The 23,250-nt window shown below is 35.6% G+C and overlaps 1 protein-coding gene across 1 annotated transcript in view; it reads right to left on the bottom strand.

Moving 5' to 3' along the window:
- The window catches only part of ADAM7 (ADAM metallopeptidase domain 7), a 66,885-nt gene that overhangs the window by 33,135 nt on the left and 10,500 nt on the right, over positions 1 to 23,250 (bottom strand). Inside the window, exons 4-11 of the mRNA XM_004382159.1 lie at positions 22,239 to 22,317; positions 20,777 to 20,853; positions 19,197 to 19,389; positions 17,830 to 17,883; positions 16,137 to 16,208; positions 4,311 to 4,480; positions 2,911 to 2,995; positions 1,354 to 1,484 (exon numbers count right to left, since the gene is read on the bottom strand). Of these exons, the coding sequence (XP_004382216.1) occupies positions 1,354 to 1,484; positions 2,911 to 2,995; positions 4,311 to 4,480; positions 16,137 to 16,208; positions 17,830 to 17,883; positions 19,197 to 19,389; positions 20,777 to 20,853; positions 22,239 to 22,317 (861 nt within the window). The remainder of the gene's footprint in view (positions 1 to 1,353; positions 1,485 to 2,910; positions 2,996 to 4,310; positions 4,481 to 16,136; positions 16,209 to 17,829; positions 17,884 to 19,196; positions 19,390 to 20,776; positions 20,854 to 22,238; positions 22,318 to 23,250) is intronic.

Genomic DNA, 23,250 nt, shown 5'->3' with positions numbered 1-23,250 from the left:
CTGATCACCATCAACAGATGCTTTACTTATGATATACAATGCACTATGTTAGAGACTGTGAAGATGTGAGAGACTTAGGACCTGATTACAAAATATTTACAGTATAATGTGGGAATTCTGGACATTCATTCATTCTGTAACTATGTATGGAGTACCTAACACGTGCCTAGGGAACAGTGATGATTCAGTGATAGAATTTTCTCCTTCCATGCAGGAGACCCAGGTTTGTTTTTGTCCAATAGATCTCATGCACGGTCACTAATCCTCCATTAGTGACAGCTGGTGTGTTGCTACAGCCCTAGTGGCACAGTGGTGAAGCCCTCAGGTGTGAACCAAAACATCTTCAGTTTGAGCTCACCAATGGCTCTGTGGGAGAAAGATGTGACAGTCTACTTCTTAAAGATTACAGCCTTGGAAACCCTATTGGGCAGTTCTACTCTGCGCTATAGGGTTGCTTTGAGTCAGAACTGACTCAAGGGCAACAGATTTGTATGTTGCTATGACACTAGCAGGTTTCAGTGGAGGTTCCAGACTAAGATGGATTAGGAGGAAAGGTCTGTCTATTTGCTTCTGAAAATCATCCAATGAAAACCCTATGGATCACAATGGTAATATCTGCAACTGAACATGAGGATGGTGCAAGACTGGGCAGAGTTTTGTTCCATTGTGCTTGAGGTTGACATGAGTCAGGGGCCCACTTAAAGGCAAATAACAACAACGACATGTTCCTGGGACTTTTCTAGACAGTGGTAATATAACAGTGAACAAAACAGACACAAATCTCTGATCTCGTGAATCTTATATTCTAGTGAGAAAGTAAAATAATAAACAAGATAAATAAGTAAAATATATAAAATATGTTAGATAGTGATAAGTGCTAAGGAGAAACAAAAAACCAAAGGGCCATGGAAAGTACCAGGAAACGTGAGTGGTGGACAGGATTGAAAGGTTGGATCAAGTGGCTAAGAAAGGCCTCACTGAGACAGGCATTCGAGTAAAGATTTGAAGAAGAAAGAAGTTACAGGTTATAGCAAAGATGGTCAAATAAGGCATGGGGAGTGTAATTCTTCCCTAAGTGCCCTGCTATGGATATTAGTAATTTGTCATAGTGTACTTTTGCAATATGTCCAGATGGAGTTTTAGAATTTGTCTCACCATATCATTCGAGAAATACACTGATAGGATTCAGTCTCAAAAAAAGAAACTCCTTGGCATGCCTGGTTTTGTAATGGACCTTCCGGGGTATATTTGAAAAAATTCACAGAATAATAATATACTCCAACAATATGGAATTTTACTCGGTTACCACTCCCAAAATATTTAAATGTATTCTCTATATTGTTTGAGCCTTACCTCCCAACGCTATCCATCACGCATCTTCCAAAGCTACATGTGCACGGGAATTCGTCATGCTGCATTCCAAGGCTATGCCCCAACTGATGGGCCATTCTGTTTGCAACTATATTTATATCAGGTAAGAGATCCTGATGCAAAAAAATAGTGCATTAGATGTTTCTAAAGGATAGTACACTGGAATACATAGTGCTTTGAACTAGTGGTTGAGTGATCTGGTTTCTAATAGCTAGCTAAGAGACACAGAACTTAGTTATCTCCCTTCCCTATGCCTCAGTTTCTTTAATTATATAATGAGGTTGGACAAATGACCTTTTAAGTGACTTTAGTGCTGACATTTTGAAATTCTATTTTATGGCACAATAATAGCAATTGTTAGATTTATACAGAATATAAATAGCTTAAAACATTAACTAAAACTATCCTACAAAGTAAACTAAATATTATTGGTTACCTACTCTGTACCAGATATTCAAAGGGAATAAACATAAAAATATCCCTGGTTCTGTTTTTCAATTTATAGTCTCACATTGTGCAATAAGGTTAGAAAATCATGAGGAAAGAGTTTTTATTATGAGGGAAATCTGAAATTTAGAGAGTTAAAATCCATGACAGAGTTGATTGTTACCTCAGATTGGACTCCTATTTCATGTTTTAATCTCTACATTAGTGACAAAATTTTAAATTCCAAAGAGGAGTTGGATATAAGGTTACTGTAAAGCCAAGATCCCTGATTTGATCATTTCATCTTACTAATATGAAGATTAAAATGTGTTCTGGACTACTTGTATTATCCCAATCAAAGTAGTGGTTACTATATCACATGAGATTGACACTATTATGCAAAAATTATTTTGCTAAAATACCACAGACAAAGGCATAGACATAGGCATAAAAAGAGCTATATGTATGATAAAAAAGGTCATGTAGTCATTTTAATAAGTACTAGCTTTTAAGTTCACAGTCTTAACAAGACTGGACTGGACATAGCAACAACTAGGCGGACACACTAAAGGAAACAAATTCAAATCTTGATTTTTTAAGAACTTCTTAGAGTTAGTCGGGCAGCATTTGCTAGTAGCTCAGTGATTTGAGAAAAGATCATACAAACAAGGGGAGTCATCAATTTGTAGGTTTAATGGTTTCTGAAAATGAACTGCAAGGCTGTCTTGATGTGATGTATTGTTTATGTGCTTTCTATCAGTACAAGAATAATTATCCTTATTTGCTAAATCAGCCATCAAGTGTTGTGTACAATCACATGTCCTTATAAATCACTATATTTAATGTGCAAAAGAGCCTTCCTAATCTTTATATGTTAATCTGCGTATGGTGTTCTTTTAAATTCTGAACAACAGTGGTTTACCTTCATTACTCATCTATGGTTTTTATGAAAATTTCTATTCCTATTTGATGAAAGAAACATGACAGTCTCTTCAGGACATATCATGGTGGGAATATATGACACAGAGCATGCATGGCCCCTTTTAATCAGACACAGGAAATTACAGAAATTTAATTCAAACTCTAATATAAAATAAATAAAACACAGCCCACCTTAACGACACTGGAGGAAAAATGTGGCAAGCACATACTCTTTGGATAAGAAGTTCCTTGTGCATGTGTGTAGAGCCACTTCCCACTATAAACAAGATACAAATACACTCTTCACTCTAAGTTACTGTCTTAATTAACATAAAGATTGAATTGCAGTGAACCACCACAATGCTAATGCCTTTTCATTGGATCATGGTGAAAGTCCTTCTTATTTCTGGAGTTCTGGAATTGAGAATGATCTTTGTTGATAGTGAGCTCATTTGAAACCTGTGGTATATTATAGGCATTGTAAGACACAATGCAATCTTAGGTTGAAATCATAAAAAGAAATTTTCTAAATAAATAAGATTAGAGTCCCATTTTACTTCACTCTATTCTACCTTGCACTCATTTCTAAGTGAAACCTTTTAAAAGATATAAATAAATAAGTGTTCAGAGAGAAAAATGCAATATAGTGAATGGACTTAACACAAAGCTTTTAACTCACCCATTGCCCTCAAGTAGATTCCGACTCATGGAGACCCCATGTGTTACAGAGTAGACATAAACATTTTCAAGATGTGTTTGCAGCCCTTAGGACAATTTTTTTTTTTTTTTGTTAGATGAAGTGGATAAAGTAGATAACATTTTAATAGAGTAGCTTTAAGGGTATCAAAGGAGATGCTAAAAAGACTCCATTGCTCCATAGAATTTCTTCCACAATTAAACATTCCTTAAGATAACAGAAATACAGCTCAACATAAAACTTTAGTTAGATCAGCTACACAATTATTTATCATTTCTCTGGGCTAAGTACTGTGCTGGGTGTTTTGAATAACAAAAATGATTTAAATGTCTTTTTTCTTTAGTAATTCATAATCTACTAGTCTAGATAAATTGAAAACTGTTCCTTGGGAAGATTAAAGCTGTGGTAAGGTTTAATATATCAGATTAGTTATCTGTCATCTTGGATAGTAGAGAAAGTACTCTTAAAGCACTGATCACTGGATGGATAGACGTTGATGAACAAAATATGTCCAGAGAGTGAGGTGCTTTTCAAGAAAGGTGGATCTTGGTGAAACATTGCAAGGAGAACAGTAGAACATCAGGACCTGGAACGGCGTGGGAGGGTGAGGGCATTAACATTGGATGCAGATAAATGAAGTAAATGTATTCTATAATTACTTTGTTTACCTAACGATATTTTCAACTCCGTCCAGGAATATGGATACATCAGATTTTTCCTTTCTAGTGTTAATATTAGAAAGATTAATAAATAAAACAAAAAAAAATTAATAACTAGACATAACATCGTGTCCCTGTCTCCTACTTAAAAACCAACTGCTTTAAAAAAATTATTTTTGTGCATTTTTTTTTTATAATTAATGTATGCTGTGCAGGAAAATAGAGTAGACACTTACCTGAGCAACACAGCATGATCAAAGGTTTTCCCTCTTTTAAGGATTGTTTCTTGCCAAGATGAAAAACTTAATAAAGTAGTTTCTATGTTTGAATCTACTTTTATTTGATCTCCATTTATCCACACTTCAAGTCCAACCAATGTCACATGAATGTTCAAAGTTTTATAAATCTGTTTAAAGAAGAAATAATTTCTCACAAAGTCAAATTGCTAAAATGATCTTTTATCATAACTATATTCTTTTACATTACAAAATGTAATTTTAACTTATGAGGTAGAAAAGTAAAAAGTACAGGTCTCATTTTACAAAAGTTGTATTGACAAAGAATGCACGGTAAATCATCCAGAATACTGAGTGAATTGCTATGTTCAACAAAGAAGCTGGACTGAAAAGGTCTGATTCCACCTTGAGCCATGATAACCCTTCTAGGTACTAGGTTCAGGATGGTTCTAAAGAAAGAATTTATTAAAGCTCTACATTATAACAGTCACATGAATTTACTAACACTGGCACACAATGGAATGAATGTTCTTTATTCATCTCTCTACTTTGAGTCATGAGTTGGTGTTGTGGCAAATTAGAAAGGTTTTCTAAAACTTAGCTTAGCTGCCGTGGTTGTTCTCCATGTATGATTTTTAGAACTACCTTGTTGTCCAAGAAACCTTACTGAGGATTGTTGAATGCTGGCAGAAATGGTTGTAGCCCATAATCCTCCTCACTCCTATTCCCATCTGTTTCTGCAAACACCTAGTTGATAGATACTTTGATGCCAGGACAAAAGAATATAGAGTTTAAGCAATTATTAGGAGGATTTTGAGACAAAAGGCAATGTCTTATACTGATTTTATATTCCATAACAGCCAGTACAAAGTCGGTTAAAAGACAGAATGAATGATAAACTCTGAATATCTGAATTAAGAATAGACAATGTTAATAGAATTGTAAGCTGTTATTAATAAGTTTAATGCTCAGATAATTCTCTTATACAATAACCCAGTGTTAATTTTCCCATTTTGATCTGCAGAATATGAATATACTGAATTTCACGTATCAACATGATAATGCAACAGGATCATTTTAGAACCATGAGAACTAAACTTCTAGTAAACTCTTGTGACGTTAGACCTGACCCTTAGTCAAATCCTGATCTCAAATTCACACTGGGAATGTGATATCCATCCTCATTTCTCTTAGTCTTGATTTTTATTATGGGATAAAACTGATGAATCATGTCCTGTTGAGCAATGTTTCTTTTAACCTGGCTTCATGGACCCCCCTATATTCATGGAAGGGCTTAAAGCCAATAAAACTGGATGCAAGTACAAACAGAGAAAATAGTTTTCATCCTATGATTGCATTCTCTTCCAGTGAGAATATATCCTATAAAATGAAAGCCATGTTGTATCTGCTGAATGCTTGGATAGGTTTGGATATATGCATTTGGAAGAGTGTAGAAGGCTGATTTAACTCTTCATAGTAGGGAAAGAGTTTCGGAATTTCTGAGATAAAAGGAATGAAGAAGTAATCAAAGTAAAGATGAGAGAGGATCAAGTGAAATGATGTAAGTGTGAATTGGGCTCTGTGGAAGATAAAAGGCAAGTAAGAAGCAATATGATGGCAAGGTCCAAAGAACTTTTAGATGATGTGACTTTAAATTGTTTCTGATATCGAGTACTATTTAACCTCCGAATGAAAGGAAAAATCTTGAGAAAATTCAGCAATATGTAGCAATTTTATATTCATTCTTAATACGGAGATGGGAAACCAAGGAGAAAGGATTGAGTCTCATATCTGGGTCAATGCCAGTGTAGTAATAAAGAAGCAATTGCAAGAGATAAGAAATGGGGGAAAACAGAGGTGACTGTAAGATATAATCACTCTACTCCATGCTGTCCCATCAATTAGAAAAAGTAATGGGAAATATTTTGAATTTCCATTAACACAGATTTGGATAGTTTGAAGGAGTTCATTTCCTGCCTAAGACAAACAAAACTGGAAAGACCATCCCCTCTACCCTGGCAGCAAAAAAAAAAAAAAAAAAAAAAAAGCCAGAGGATCTATAAAATCATATTTTTTTCTTGAAATCATTGGAAAGCTGAGGTCACAAGGCAACCAAGTAGCATGAAAGCTAAGGAAAGACAGCCTCCATCAGTGAGATATGGTATTAGCACTGGTTCACCTGTGGAAGAGCACGGGAAAAAGATGAGGAGACAGAGCCAAGATGGTGGACTAGTCAGACACACTAAGCCATCCTGCTGCAACAAAGATCTGAAAAACCGAGTAAAAAAGATAGAGAGGTCAATCCTAGAACCCTGACCCTTAAATGAAGGGATACATTATTATATTGGAAGTCACTGAGGAAAAGAAGAAACTGACAGAAGATGGGGAAGGAATAGAGATACGGAGTAGAGATTCCTCACCAAACAGCATGACTTAGCATTGCCATCTTGAAATATAGCCAACAACCTCAAAAGCAGAAAGGCACTTCACAGAATCCCTGACAGGAGATAGAGTTACGGTGCAGACACACCTAGGACTAAGTAAGACCATGTTTGCTGCCTGCAACTCAAGAAGCCCAGACTCTCTCACCTGATAATCGCAGGAGCACACTCTTACAGTCCTCACCTCTCTGGTGAACAGCGGCTATAATTGCCCCATCATGGCAACCCTGACTGCCTGGAACCAGAGTACAAAACCACCCCACTGCTCTTCCTGCATTGAGCCCCCTCTGCCCCTGTCTTCACCCACCCTCCTACCTCTATCCTCTGTCTTGTGACAGGCAGCCCCGAGGGGACCTGGCCCCAACCCCAGACCCTATCTCGCCAGCTCCAGACCCCTCCCGCTACCCACCACAGCAACCAGGGGACCTGGTCCTGACCCCAGGCCCCCTCCACCAGCTATGGGTCCCTCCTGCCACCTGCCACACCACCCAGGGGACTGGCCAGGGCCCCAGGTCCCTTCCTACCAGCTGTAGACCCCTTCCACTGCCTGCTGCATCAACCAGGGGACCTGGCCTGACCCCAGGTCCATTCCTGCCAGCTCCAAACCCCTCCTGCCACTGCCTATAGTCCCACGGAGACCGGACTCGGACCCCAAATCCCTTCCCACTGGCTCTGGACCTCTCCTGCCACCTGCTGTGGCCTCCAGGGAACCAAGCCTGGAACCCAGACCCCTTCCCGTAGACTCCAGACCCTTTCTGCCACCTGCTGTGTCCCAGGGAACCCTGCCTGGACATAAGACCCCTTCTCACCAGCTCCAGACCCCTCCTGCTGCCCACAACAGCCCCCAGGGGACCTGTCCCAGACCTCATGCACCTTTCTGCCAACTCCAGGCCTCTCCCCGCTGCCCACCACAACCTGAGAGGAACTGGCCCAGAACCCAGGCCCTTCCTCACTGGCTCAAGACTCTCCCCGACCCTGCAGACTGCAGCGACCCTGCTCCAGCCCCTGGCCCAGTTCACACTGCAAATAAACAACCCATCTCTGCCCCTTCTCTTCCTGTTGGACTTGCCCTGCTGCACCATAGCTGAGTAACTGGCCCTGCACACCAAGACAGGGTGGTGAGAACTATTGTGCCTGTAGACAAGCAAGCAGCAAAACATGCCTGGCCCATTCACCCAGACACAAACAAACAAACAAAAAAGCAAGACAAAACAAACAAACCTACAATCAATAAATAAAGAAAACAATACCTGAATGTCTCAGAGACAGCAGACGATATCAAAACATATAAAAAACAGGACAAGATAGCTCTAGTAAGCGACCAGAATAAAGCACCAGTCAACCTTCTGGAAGAAGAAAAGGCTCTGAACTACCTGATAAGGAAATCAAAAGTCTAATATTCAGGGTTCTCTAAGATATTGAGAAAGACAGTAAGGAAAACACAGACAAAATTATGGAAAACACAGCAAAACCAAGCAAAACATAGCCAAAATCAAGGAAAACACAGACAAAGCAGTAGGTGAATTCAAGAAAATAACACAAGAAAAAAAAAAGTCAAAATAAACAATTAGAAATCATAAAAAAAAGAAAAAAACAGCATTAGAAATCCAAAAGATAAAGAACAAAACTTCAGAAATAGACAATGCAATAGAAGGTTTTAGGAGCAAATTTGAAACAATGGAAGACAGAATCAGCGCAACTGAAGTAAAGTCAATGAATACCACTTTGTCTGGGGAAAAATCAGAAAAGAATGAAGAAAATCTAACAACTATGTGGGATACAATCAAGAGAAAAGATGAAGAGCTGACCATCCAAGAAGCTCAATGAATTCTGCATAGGATAGACCCCAAAAGAAAGTCACCAAGGCATAGCACAATTACACTCATCAAAATCAAAGAAAAAGACAGAATCCTGAAAGTAGCTCCAGAGAAACAATAAAGTCACATACAAAGGGAAAACAATAAGAGTAAGCCTTGATTGCCTCGCAGAAACCATGCAGGCAAAAGACAATGGGAGGATATATATAAAATCTTGAAAGAAAAAAAATTACCAATCAAGATTAATATACCCTGCAAAAATCTCTCTCAAATATGATGATGAAATTAGGACATTTCAGATAAGCAGAAATTAGGGGAATTTGTAAAAACCAAACCAAACTTACAAGAATTATTAAAAGGAGTCCTTCAGTTAGAGAACCAACAACATCAGACAACAACTTGAATCTAGGACACAGGTCAGTATCAGCCAAATACCAACCTAGGTAATTAACTCTAGAGGATAAAACAAAACTAAAAGACTCAAAACAGGGAACTAGAGACGTCAATCTGTAAATGAAGACAATATCAGAACAATAAGAGGGGGAATATGCTGTATAAATATAGAACTTTCAAATGGAGAGGAAGTCAAAGCACTATCAAGTAATAAAAAACTAGTTCAATCTTAGGAAATTAAGAGTAAATTTCAAGGTAACTACAAAGAAAGTTAACAAACCTACTCATCAAAATATAAAAGAAGAAAAACATAAAGTCTCAGTAAACACAAAATCTGCAATAATGAAAGAAACAAAATTTCACAAACAGAAGGAACTCAGCACAGAAGAGTAAGAAGAACAAAGAAAATGTCAGCATCAGAAAAAAAAGCACTACAAAATGACAGCAATAAACTCACATCTATTGATAGTCACATTCAATGTAAATGGCCTAAATGTACCCATAAAGAGACAGAGAGTGACCGAATGGATAAAAAAATATGACCCATCAATATGCTGTCTACAAGAGACACAACTAAGAAACAAAGACATAAATATATTTTAAAAAATCAAAGGATGGAAAAAAATATATACCAAGCAAACAGCAAGCAAAAAAGAGCAGGAGTGACAATAGTAATCTCAGATAATGTAGACTTTAAGGCAAAATCCATCATAAAACACAAGGAAGGACATTACATAATGATTAAAGGGATAGTCCACCATGAAGACATAACCATAATAAATATCTATGCACCTAACAACAGGGCTCCAAAACACATAAACTCTAAAAGCATTGAAAAGAGAAATTGACAGTTCCACAATAATAGTAGGAGACTTCAACACACCACTCTTGGTAAAGGACGGAACATCTAGAAAGAAACTCAGCACAGATAAGAAGATCTTAAGGCCACAATCAACCATCTTGACCTCATAGACATATATAGAACACTCCACCCAACAACAACAAAATAGACATTCTTTTCCACACACATGGAACATTCTCCAGAATAGACCACATCTTAGGCCACAAAGCAACCCTCAACAAAATCCAAAACAATGAGATAATACAAAGCATCTTCTGTGACAACAATGTCATAAAAGTAGAAATTAATAACAGGAAGAGCAAGGAAAAACATCAAAAACATGGAAACTGAATAACACCTTGCTTAAAAACCACTGGGTAATAGAAGAAATCAAAGATGAAATTAAAAAATTCCTAGAATCAAATGAGAAGGAAAACACATCATACCAAAACCTTTGGGACACAGCAAAAGCAGCGCTCAGAGGTCTATTGATAGCAATAGGCACACACATCAAAAAAAGAAGAGAGGGACAAAATCAAAACATTAGCTCTACAACTCAAAAAAATAGAAGGATAACAGCAAAAGACGCCCACAGCCACAGAAGAAAGGAAATAATAAAGACCAGAACAGGAAGAAATGAAACAGAAAATAGAAAGAATCAGCAAAACCAAAAGTTGGTTCTTTAAAAGGATCAACAAAATCTACAAACCATTGTCCAAATAGACAAAAGAAGAACAGGAGAGGATGCAAATAACCCAAAAAAGAAATGAAATGGGGGACATTACAACAGTCCCAACTGAAATAAAAAAGAATCGTAACAGAGTACTATGAAAAACTGTACTGCAACAAATTTGAAAACCTAGAGAGTATGGACAAATTTGTAGAAACTCACTATCTACCTAAACTAACACAAACTGAGGTAGGAAACCTGAACAAACTCTTAACAAGAGAAGAGATTGAAAAGGTAACAAAATACTCCCTCAAAAAAGTCCTGGCCAGATGGCTTCACTGGGAAATTCTACCAAAAATTCAGAGAAGAGCTTGCAGCAGTACTACTGAAATTATTTCTGAATATAGAAAAGGAAGGGATATTTCATAATTCATTATATGAAGCCAGCATAACCCTGATACCAAAACCAGGCAAAGACACCACAAAAAAGAAAACAGACAAATATATCTTATGAATATAGAAGCAAACATTCTCAACAAAATTTTAGCCAACAGAATTCAGCATATCAAAAAAATAATACATCATAATCAAGTGGAATTCATACCAAGTATGCAAGGATGATTCAACATTGGAAAATCAATCAACGTAATCCACCACATAAATAAAAGAATCACATGACCATCTCAATCGAAGCAGAAAAGGCATTTGATAAAGTCCAACACTGATTCCTGATAAATACTCTCAATAAGATAAGAATATAAGAGAAATTCCTCAGCATAACAAAGGACATCTATACAAAACCAGCAGCCAACATCATTCTCAATGGAGAGATGCTGAAAGTGTTCCTTTTTAGAACTGGAACAAGACAAGGATGCCCTTTATCACCACTCCTATTTAACATTATGCTGAAAGTCCTAGCTAGAGCAATAAAGCAAGAAAAAGAAAAAAAGGGCATGCAAAATGGTAAGGAAGAAGTAAAACTATCCCTATTTGCAGATGGTGTGAGCCTGTATACATAGAGAACCCTAAAGGTTCCACAAGAAAACTACTGGAACTAATAGAAAGATTCAGCAGAGTAGCAGGATACAAGATAAACATACAAAGATCAGTTGAATTCCTATACATCAACAAAGAGAACTTCGAAAAGGAAATCAGGAAAGCAGTACCATTTATAATAGCATTAGTGAGCTGAAATGGACTAGTATTGGCCATTTTGAATCGGACAATCATACCGTCTACTATGCCGGGAATGACAACTTGAAGAGGAATGGTGTTGCATTCATCATCAAAAAGAACTTTTCAAGATCTATCCTGAAGTACAATGCTGTCAGTGATAGGATAATATCCATACACTTACAAGGAAGGCCAGTTAATACGAATATTATTCAAATTTACACACCAACCTCTAAGGCCAAACATGAAGAAATTGAAGAATTTTACCAGCTTGGCAGTCTGAAGTTGATTGAACATGTAATCAGTATGCATTTATAATTACTGGTGATGGGAATGCAAAAGTTGGAAACAAAGAAGAAGGGTCGGTATTTGGAAAATATGGCCTTAGTGATAGAAATGAATGCAGAAATTATCGAACAATATCATTAATATCACACGCAAGTAAAATTTAGGTGAAGATCATTCAAAAGCAGCTGCAGCAGTATATAGACAGGGAACTCCCAGAAATTCAGGCTGGATTCAGAAGAAGATGTGGAACCAGGGATATCATTGCTAATGTCAGATGGATCCTGGCTGAAAGCGGAGAATACCAGAAAGATATTTACCTGTGTTTTATTGACTATGCAAATGCATTCGACTGTGTGGATCATAACAAATTATGGATAACATTGTGAAGAATGGGAATTCCAGAACACTTAATCGTGCTCATGAGGAACCTGTACACAGATCAAGAGGCAGTTGTTAGAACAGAACAAGGGGATACTGCTTGGTTTAAAGTCAGGAAAGATGTATGTCAGTGTTGTATCCTTTCACCATACCTATTCAATCTGTATGCTGAGCAATAATTTGAGAAGCTGGAATATATGAAGAAGAACAAGGCATTGGGATTGGAGGAAGACTCATTAAAAACCTGCATTATGCAGATGACATAACCTTGCTTGCTGAAAGTGAAGAGGAATTGAAGCACTTACTGATGAAGATCAAAGCTCACAGCCTTCAGTATGGATTACACCTTAACATAAAGAAAACAAAAATTCTCACAACTGGACCAATAAGCAACATCATGAAAAACGAAGAAAAGATTGAAGATGTCAAGGATTTCATTTTACTTGGATCTACAATCAACACTCATGGAAACAGCAGTCAAGAAATCAAAACACACATTGAATTGGGCAAATCTGCTGCAAAAGACCTCTTTAAATGTTGAAAAGCAAAGATGTCATCTCGAAGACTAAGGTGCACCTGACTCAAGCCATGATATTTTCAGTCACATCATATGCATGCAAAAGTTGGACAATGAATAAAGAATACCGAAGAAGAATTGATGCCTTTGAATTTATAGAGAATATTGAATATACCATGGACTGCCAAAAGAATGAACAAATCTGTCTTGGAAGAAGTATAACCAGAATGCTTCTTAGAAGCAAGGATATCAAGACTAAGTCTTACATACTTTGGACATGTTGTCAGGAGGATCAGTCCCTGGAGAAGGACATCATGCTTGGTAAAGCACAGGGTCAAATAAAAAGAGGAAAACCCAGATGAGATGGATTGACACAGTGGCTGCCACAATGGGCTCAAGCATAACAACTATTATGAGCAGGGCGCAGGACCAGGCAATGTTTCGTTCTGTGTTACATAGGGTTTGCTATGAGTCAGAACCGACTCAACAACACCTAACAACAACAACATAACGAAAACAGTACAATTTTTTGGGATTTATAGAAAACGTAAAAGTATAATGTATGGCAAATATCAATAGCAATGAGCTCACCTAGTACCTAGACCTTGGTTTCTAATACCATTCTTCAATAAGAGGAGCCAGGACTCCATGGAGAAACGACTGATTCTCAACTAAGGTAGCAAATATGCAAGATAATACTGGAGAACCTTGAGTGCCAAAAAATAACGAAGTGCCCAAAAAAAAAAGGGAAAAAAATCTGTATTTATGGGGATATGTCAAAGGGACACATTATCTAAAAGAACACCCAACTGACAGAGCATAAACATTTCGACCAACAAACTAAATAAAATAATTTTCAATTGTAACTCAAAGTATAAAAGAACCATGAGTGCATACTGATATAAATAAATGGAAAAGAAACAAATCTATAATCTCAGTTTAAACATGAAAAAAAAATCAGACAAATTCCAATACAGAGGCATCTTATGAAATATCTGACCAGTACTTCTCAAAACCATCAAGGTCATCAAAACAAGGAAAGACTATGAATATGTGACAGCTTAAGAAGTCATGACAATTGAAAGTAATGTGCTATCCTCGATGGGATACTGGATCCTAAATAGACATTAGGTAAAAACTAAGGATATCTGAATAAAGTATAAATTTTAGTTAATAATAATTCATCAATATTGGTTTATTAAGTGTGATGAATATATTATACAGATGTAAGATATTAATAATAGGTCAAACTGGATATGAGACATATGAGAACTCTATTTTCTCAATTTTTAAATATATACTTACAAACATATACTTATAAATATGGAACTGTTCTAAATAAAGTTTATTTAAAATTGTGGATGACGATATTAGCAGCAAGGTGGATGGGTCATATTGGAGTATATATTGTTATTAAATTCTTCAACTATATGTGTAGGGATGTAAAATTATTTGAAGGTAGACTATGTTTTATATTGTAAACACCTGGGTAACCACTAATGGTCTTTTTTAAAGGAGTATAAGTAAAAATCCAATACTGGAGCTAAAATGGATAATAAAAAATACACAATTAATCCCAAAACAGGCAGAACAAAGGATAAAAGAAACAAGTAATTTATAGAATAAGTAGAAAACAATTAGCAAAATGATAGATTTTAATCCAACAGTACAACAATTATATTAAATTTAAATAATCTAAACACACTAATTAAAGGACAGAGATCGTCAGATTGGACAAAGAAAAAAAATACTGTCTATAAGAAACCCATTTTTAATATAAAGACACAGATAAGTTAAAAGTTAATGAGTATGCAAATACTAATCAAATGAAAGCCAGAGTGGCTGTACTAATATCTGACAAGGTAGACTTTAGAATAAAGAATATTTCCACAGGTAAAGAAGAATATTACACAGTGATAAAGTGTCAATTCACCAAGAAGACATATCAAACATAAACAAATTTTCACCTAACAACAGAGCTTCAAAATACATAAAGCAGAAACTAATAGCACCAAAAGGAGAAACAGACAAATCCACAGTTATAATTGGATACTTAAACATTCTTCTCTCAGTAATTGTAAGAACAAGTAGCCAGAAAGTCAGTAAGCATATAGCAGACCTGAAAATCATTATGAACCAATTTGACACAACTGACATTTGTAGAACACTCCACCCTATCACAGTGGAATACTCTTTTTTTTTTTTTTCCCAGTATGCATGCACATTCACCATGATAGACCATATCCTCGCCCATAAAATAAACCTCAACAAATACAAAAGAATTTAAATCAAACAAACTATATTTTCTAACATTAATACAATTAAAATTAAAAACCAATAACATAAATATATATGAAAAGTACCCAAATATTTATAAATTATATAACACACTTAGGTATTACAACTGAATCAAAGAGAAAGTCACAAGGGACATTAGAAATATTTTTTAACTGAATGAAAATTAACACAAAACTTATCAAAATTTATGAGAACCAGCTAACTAACCATATAACCCAGCAATCCCACTTCTTAGGTGTTTCCACACAATAAGTGATATTTGTTTGTACATACACTTTGCACATTGCTTCAAATATTTAAAGAAGTTTTGTTTGCACGTACATTTTGCACATTGCTTCAGATGTTTAAAGTAATTTTATTAATAATAGCCAAAAACTAGAAACAGATCAAATGTCCTTCAACTGGTGAATGGATAACCACTGACCTAGAGGGGACATTCCTTACAGCATCTTCTTCTGGGTGCTTCTTTATCCTAGTAATGGAGCTGGCGTGTCTTAGGAGTCAGCATAAAAAAGATGTATACAATTCACAATATTGTTTTTAAAAAGTATTTCATTTTATTCTGCATTAGCCACATTAATCATTTTAGTGTACTTTTCTGAAATATATATCTTGAATTCTGTGCAAAAGCATGGACAATAAAGTATAGCTTGAAAACATTTTTGTTATGCAAGGATTTGGAGAAGTGATCTAAAGTAACGGCATTTGGTTTATATGACTGGTGTTCAAATTCTTTGTACATTTTTACAATAATTTTTGTGATTAGAGATCAATATTTTAAGCTTATTTAAATATTAATGATATTTATTTGGAAAACCAGAAATCTCAGAGCTGTGGTTCATTTGTTGCTATGAATATTTCAAGAAATTTTTGCTACTTAGTCTCTGGTGAATTTTTGTTGTTTGGACTGCCTCGATAGCAAGGTTAACACAAAAATTCAGCAGAGATCTATCCTAAAAGTTTCTCTCCATCTGTATTTTTTGCTTGATTGAAACTGTATGAAAGCTTACCATATTGACAAAATTGATCATTCCCAAAATTCGGTTCCTTAGTTTATCATAAGGATGACTATTCCTGCGATACTAGAAATATAAAAATCAGATTAAAGAAATTCATTAACGATAGAAATGGAATAAAAGCCCAAGAAAATATTTCGTCCATTATGAAAGATCTCAAAAGAAAAAATTCATTGGTGTAATGAAGAAAGAGGTGCTCTTCTTGTTAGCTTAATGTCTGAGAAATTTATGCAGACACATTTTTGATAGAAAAAATAACTTCATACAGCAGTTTCTAAAGACAAGGTTAACACTTGTTTTTCTAACTTCATCTTTCCTTCTTTTATATCACGTTACATTGATTTATTAAACCAATTGATAAGTGTTCTTTAGAGTCCATTTTTATCACTTTGATGAAGCAAAACTTATTAGTGCCCCTCAGCAATCATTATATTGAAAAGAACAGCAGCTTCATCAGCTCTCCTGTTTCCATGGTGGTCAAAAACTAAGGAACCTATAATCATGAAAATGTCTGGAGCCAGAGATGTGATGGAGAGGGTCAGAAAACGGTGTCCCCCACCTTCCCTCTTAGAAGGGTGATCCAGTCTGTTTTGCCTTTTTCTCTTCTCAGAACTAGATTCTCATTTTGTGCTATCAGGATCTTGTTCTCAACATTAAAAATTTAGACTTGATAAAATAAGCATTAAAAATTTAGACTTGATAAAATATAATTATAATATTAAAAGGTATCCTATAGAGATAAATGCAACTGGTCAATCTTCTTTCATTATTAAAAAAAAAAAAACAATTAAGCATGCCTTTTCTGAATCTAGCAAGCATCCTCCAGTTACCCTTCCATCAACTTGAGGGTAATGGGTTTTAAGGCCAGTTTAAAGCACCTAAAATCATGCCAAGCAAACATCTACCTCGTTTGGGATAAAATACTAAGTTTAATGACCTACGCTTAGTCTTTACTAATTATTATGAAAACTTCTCTTGTTATTTTTCTAAGTTAGTTAACCCATTCCCATAAATGTACTAATGTAAACCTCTCTATTTTTCTTATGTTCAGAATTTACTAATTTCCTTTCTCAAAATTGTTTTTGATAGGTTAATTGTAGTTTCTCTTATTTGTTAAATGCGGAACAGTGTTGTATCTTTTCAATTCACAAAGATCTAGCAATTCCAATAAAAATGTTAAAAGAAAACATGTTGACAATGAATGTGTGCATCTGATTTCCAGTTTTAGAATGAAAGCCTTGTGGAAGCTGGAGGTCTCATTTTTTGTTCTTAAGGAAGTTTAATTTCCCAACTCCCAAGTACTATATCTGAAACCTACATATTGTGGGCCACCAAGTTTTCGAATTTTACTTACTGTTCTGACAGAATTTTTCTCCTTCATTCTTAGCACTTTGAAATTTTTTGTCTTCATTTGACCTTATCTGTACATTGTTAACATGTTTTCAAGTTTTTGTATTTTGTTCACAGTTTTTATATGTTCATAATGGGGTGAGGGATTCTAGTTGAGCTTAGTCTGCCATAACACCAAAAGATTCACTAGTCACTTATATAAGTTGATTTTGGGAAGCTAAAAACAGAACTCTGAAATCTGGATGGTACTCTGATTAGAATACTGTTTCCCTTTGTTAGAATCACAACTATTTTCATAAGGATGACTGAAGAGCAAAATGTTCATCTGAAAACTTACCACGCTGTAATCAGCAACAATGAACAGTTCAATATGTTTTTCTTTATGGGTGCTCTGGAAATTTATGGAAAATTTAATGAAGTGTGATTAACATTTATCATCTTAACATTTTAAGTAAAAAAAAGACATAACATTTTCAAAGTAAGAAATGTTAATGTGATTGATACAGGAAGGTGAGGTACAAAAGTATATCTAATAATTCTATGAATTTATCTAAGTAAGACTTGCTATATTATTAAAAGATGAGGTCCTTTACACCAAATTTTAATAAACCTGAGGTAACATCCCATATTTGACAGTTCTTTCTTTTTTTTAATCTTTCAGGTAAGATAACAGTAATAAATAATCATGAATATACTTTTTAGCATTTAGTTTTTTCTTTTACTACGAAAAACAGAAACTAATGTTAAAAGCAGCCCTCTATTCCTGAAAGCCAACACAGAACTGACTAATGCGACTGACTGCATCACTTCTACTTCTTCCCCTTCCTCTCAACTTCTACTTTGCTGTAGTCTCAATTCCAAGAGAATGTGCAGAAATGTTGCAAATTATAGGCCTTTGATTTAAAAAAAAAAAAAAAAACACAAGGAAATTCCTTTAAGTCTTCAGCTTTCAGTGTACATGCATTGATTAATATTTTCTGAGTAAAAATCAAAAGCATGTTACTCAAAGATTTTAATTGAGTCATTGTTTTGCGGAGTAAGTAATCATTCTGTCATGGATCTATCCATTCAACAAACATACATTAAGCATCTGGCATGTTTCAGACACCATCATGAATATGGACTGTGCCATTGTGAGGAAGATGAACACTCATGGAGCTTACAGGCTAGCATCTGGAGGGGATTTAAGGGGAAATGAACTAGTTGTATAGAAAACCTATCACAGACGGCTCTCATGTGCAACCACCACACCAGAAATTCAGCTTGCTATTATCCTTGTCTTTAACAAATTAGAACATTTGGCTTGATAAGAAAAGGAGAACATGGTTTATCATCAACACCACTAACTTCCAGAAACATGGAAGGGAAGACAATATTTAGAATAGGTTTCAGAGCATTTCACATTTTGTGTGTCTAACCAGTTATACCCTTAAAGCTATAAATCTATATGTAGAATTTTAGAAACCCCCTTTCCTTGATATTGATGGACCAAACATAGATCTACTGTAAGAATGAAGGTTTTCTACATAGATAACAAAAACAAAAAATAAGTGGACATTTCAGATTCCAGACGTATAATACAGAGTCAGACTCAGAGTTGCATGGATACTTCATTAGCTGGGCTTATAGTCTGTCTCTCCAGGTCGTAAAGGACATAATAGGTATTTTCCCTGGGGAAATATGATTTAAAAATAAAGCACTCACTTCCACTTCATGGTTTTCTGTTGATTTAGTATCTGTGCTTGGAATAGTTTTCCTGGTAAAATTGAGCTCTGCACAGGAGTAATTGGCAGCATAATGCACCTTTGGGTTATATTTGAACACCAAATGTTCTCCCTCATCTGTGTATTTCACTGGTTCAATGAGGTACCTTTGGTCATGTATTCTGAAGAATCCCCTGTGGAAATTGAGAACACAAAGTATATTCAACATCTATAACTACTCTATCCTTTCTCATTGATTTGCCTTTTCAAGAAAGGGAAACTACAGAACAACCAGAACACAATTAATGAGAACATTGACACAATGTGGAAAATGTAACTAATGTCACCGAACAACTTGTAGAGAAATTGGCAAAAGGGGACCTAATTTACTGTGTAGACTTTCACCAACAACACAACAAAATACTACTAAAAAAAGAAAGAAAGAGACAGCACCAGGCCAAAGCCCGAAGAGCATGTAGCCAGTGTTCTCGGTGGTAAAGAATGCAGTGACATATGGCCTTTGACCGCATTAGTAACTTTTTCTGAGTCAGCTCCTCTGGATTTTCAGAAGTTAGAGAGCCGAATTTCTACTTTCAAGAATAGGTAGAATGGCCATTCCCAGCCTGCAGATGTGGATCCCTGGCAGCCACCAGAGTTATTGCAAGTAATTTGGGAATCCCCATGTCCATCATGCATTAATCGTAGACTAAAAATACGAAAGTCAAATACTGTTATGTGGTAGTTTTATCATTAAAGGGGTTCTCATTCTTGAAAAGACTCAGGACTACTCAAGTGAAGTCATCATAAAGGCAGACAGAAGTTTCTTTTTTTTCCTCCCCTTTGTCTCCCCAAATCTTTCTCCTTTCTCCCTGAGCCCAAGATCTATAGAGAACTACAGGTTTTGTCTCTTAGCTTTTAGTTTCAGAAACTAGACATGCTACCTGGTTTAGTAAAAACCTGTGAAGCACTGTGGCATACTGGAAACCCATCAGACCAGAAGTCAGGAGGCCTGGTGTTTGGATTCAGTTAAAACATAAGAAAATTGTATGTGCTGGAACAATTCTCTGATTTCAGTATCCTGAGCTATAAAGTGAAAGGGCTGGTTAGATGATTTCCAGAAGTCTTCTCACTCTGAATCCCATGATCCTATACCGCAAAATCCCTCTTGCTTAGGGTGGTTCATTAGACATCTTTCCCTCAAGTAAGAACATAAATCAATTGGCCAGAGCTGATACTTACTGCTGAGAATATACAGTACCTCTTCTCCCATTGATTTTTCTATTTACTAGGATTACTAAAGAGGAACCCTGGTGGTGCAGTGGTTTAGTGCTCAGTTGCTAACAGAAAGGCCAGCAGTTCAAACCCACTAGCTGCTCCATGGGAGAAAGATGTGGCAGTCTTCTTCCATGAAGATAAAAGCCTTGGAAACTCTACGGGGCATCTCTGTCCTATAAGGTCGTTATGAGTCTGAATTGACTCAATGACAATGGGTTAAGGGTTAATAAAAGGTAAAAAATGAGGTGAATGTCTTTGAAAATCCACAGAAAAACTCATAAAGGAAACACAAAGATACTCCATTACCTCAGGCCTTTACATGTGCTGATACTGGCAGCAGAATCTAATTCATGTATGATGGATCCTTGGTAAAAACAATGATCCTAAAATGGATAAAAAAGCTATTAATACAAGTATAAATATTGACATGATCTAAGTATTAATACAAGTATTAGTTGGTAAATATTTCTGTTCAGAGTATATCAGCATTTCATTTGGATGAACTGATTTATATTAATTCCTTTCTGCATTCATTTATTTGGAAGTAGTTGGGTCTGCTTTTGAGTACTTTCTGAAACATTGTATCTTAATTGCATGATTTATTTTTGTAGCTCAGTGTAAAGTCTTTAGAGTTTAACAACCATAAGCATCAGAAATGTGACTCATTTCCTTAGAAATATCATTCCTTTAATCTATCCAAAATTCTATATCAAACTCACCTTCCTGTGCTAATATTACAGTTTTTCCTAGTTGCCTGTGAAATTAAGCCCAGATCCTTGATGATCTTTATAATTAGGTCTCGCTCTTCAACCATGTCTCCTCATGCCTTTCTATCCTGTCTCTCTCTACTTCAGTCAAGTGGTATCTTTATAATTCCCAACTTGGTAATTTGCCCATGGTGATCCCATTAGGTAATTACTCTTCCTATCATTTCCATCTTTTTAACTGCTGCCTATCTGTTACACCTTCCAGGTCCTCCAAGGACCTCAAACCTTCACAGGCCAATCCTCACCCTCTGCATAAAGGAATGTTACCCTGTTTTCCTTCTGTCCTGTTTTACAAAGATTGCACAATGACTCAGAATTTATAGAAGTTGACAGATGCCTTAAATAGATTAAATAGGTTTTAAAAACTGTACTTTTAATAAGAACGAGTAATGTCGGCTTTGTTTAGAAGAGTGCAGAGGGCGTGTCCTGGGAAGGAGAATGAAGGTATAAAAACAGAGTCTGTATCCTATAAGTAGTAATCAACTGGATGGCAATGGGTTTGGTATCCACCAGAATGGGATAAATGAACAAAGATTTATTTGAAGAATCAAGAAGAGGCTTCAATATTGGTGCATCACAAGGACTGGGCAAGGAGATATGAATAAAATAAGGGTCAATTAGAGGGAGGTTTTTAAATTGTTTAATATCTTTAGGTTTTATCTATCTAGTTTGATTACAACCTCATCAATGAGCCTTATATTTCTATGATGTCCTGCTTCACTCTTCCCCCAGAATTAACACCACACTGACTGCATATAAGTCGTTACTAAAGAAAAATACGTTAGCAATCACTGAATTGCTTATTAAGCAGTGATCAACTTCCTTTTAGGCTCAAAGGGTTATATCTTCGTCGAGGATCATTCAGTTAGGATAGTCAATTCAGGACTCATTTCTTAATATAGCACTTTTTGAAGCTGCTTGTGAAGCTAGAGTGCAGTTTCAAAATCACATCGGGAAATAATAGTTTCAGAGAAGAATAATAGGAAGGTTCCATAGGATACCATGACCTGAGGATGCCTGGTGATCTCCTCTCCTTTTGTAGAAGAGTAGGTTTCACTGTAATTTGAGGCTAGGAGCTCCCTGGAAAAGAAAGCAGAAAGGTAGTGAGTGACATTTACTCATTCTACAAAGCTCACCAATCAAACCAATCACGTGAAGCAACCTCCAGGTGGCTTTCAAATCTCTGCAAGGTTCTTTTCTCCCAAAAATCGATAAGCAAAACCAAATCCACTCCTACGAAAAGGCTTTCTATCTAGATTTCATGGATTGAAAAATAACATAAAAAGTTAGAAAAAAAACCTCAAGGAATTTTAACACAACAGTATTTCAGGAAAAACTCAGATTAAATTGAATCTAAGTGAAAATCTCTTGCCTTAGTAATTTAAATAGTTTTAAAGTTCAAGCTTATAAAATGCCCGTAAGTATGAGTATCTGACTTTAAAACTTCAATAGAATAATAAAGAGCAAAAATCTCATTAATAAAAAAGAAAATGTCTTGCCTTAAGTGCCAAAATTAATGCAAAAATCTGTGAATTAGATACATATATATTTACATACATTTATATATAGTTATATTTATTAAATAAAAGCAATATGTATTAATCATAGTAAATTTAGAAAATACAGAAAAGTACAGAACAAATTATCCTGAATCCCACCATTAAGACATAATCCTTGCTAATATTTTCATATAATTCTCTATACTCTCACCAACTGATAAAACAAATAGAACTCCCTCCAAAAAATTCAGTAGAAACAGAAAATCTAAAAAATCCTATCAGCTACCTTAATCTAACTGTTATTTATAGAACACTACACCCAACAACTGCAAAATACACATTCTTCTCCATATCTTTGACCACAAAATAAGTCAAAATACATTTTTAAAAAACTGACGTCATTCAAATTATATTCTCTATCAACAATGATACTAAATTAGAAATGAATAACAGAAAGATACCTACCCCCCAAATATTGGAAACTAAATAACACACTTTTAAATAATCCATTAGT

Source organism: Trichechus manatus, unplaced genomic scaffold (genome assembly GCF_000243295.1).
Source record: "Trichechus manatus latirostris isolate Lorelei unplaced genomic scaffold, TriManLat1.0 scaffold00090, whole genome shotgun sequence".
Taxonomy (NCBI): domain Eukaryota; kingdom Metazoa; phylum Chordata; class Mammalia; order Sirenia; family Trichechidae; genus Trichechus; species Trichechus manatus.
This window is presented reverse-complemented; position numbering and strand designations above follow the sequence as displayed.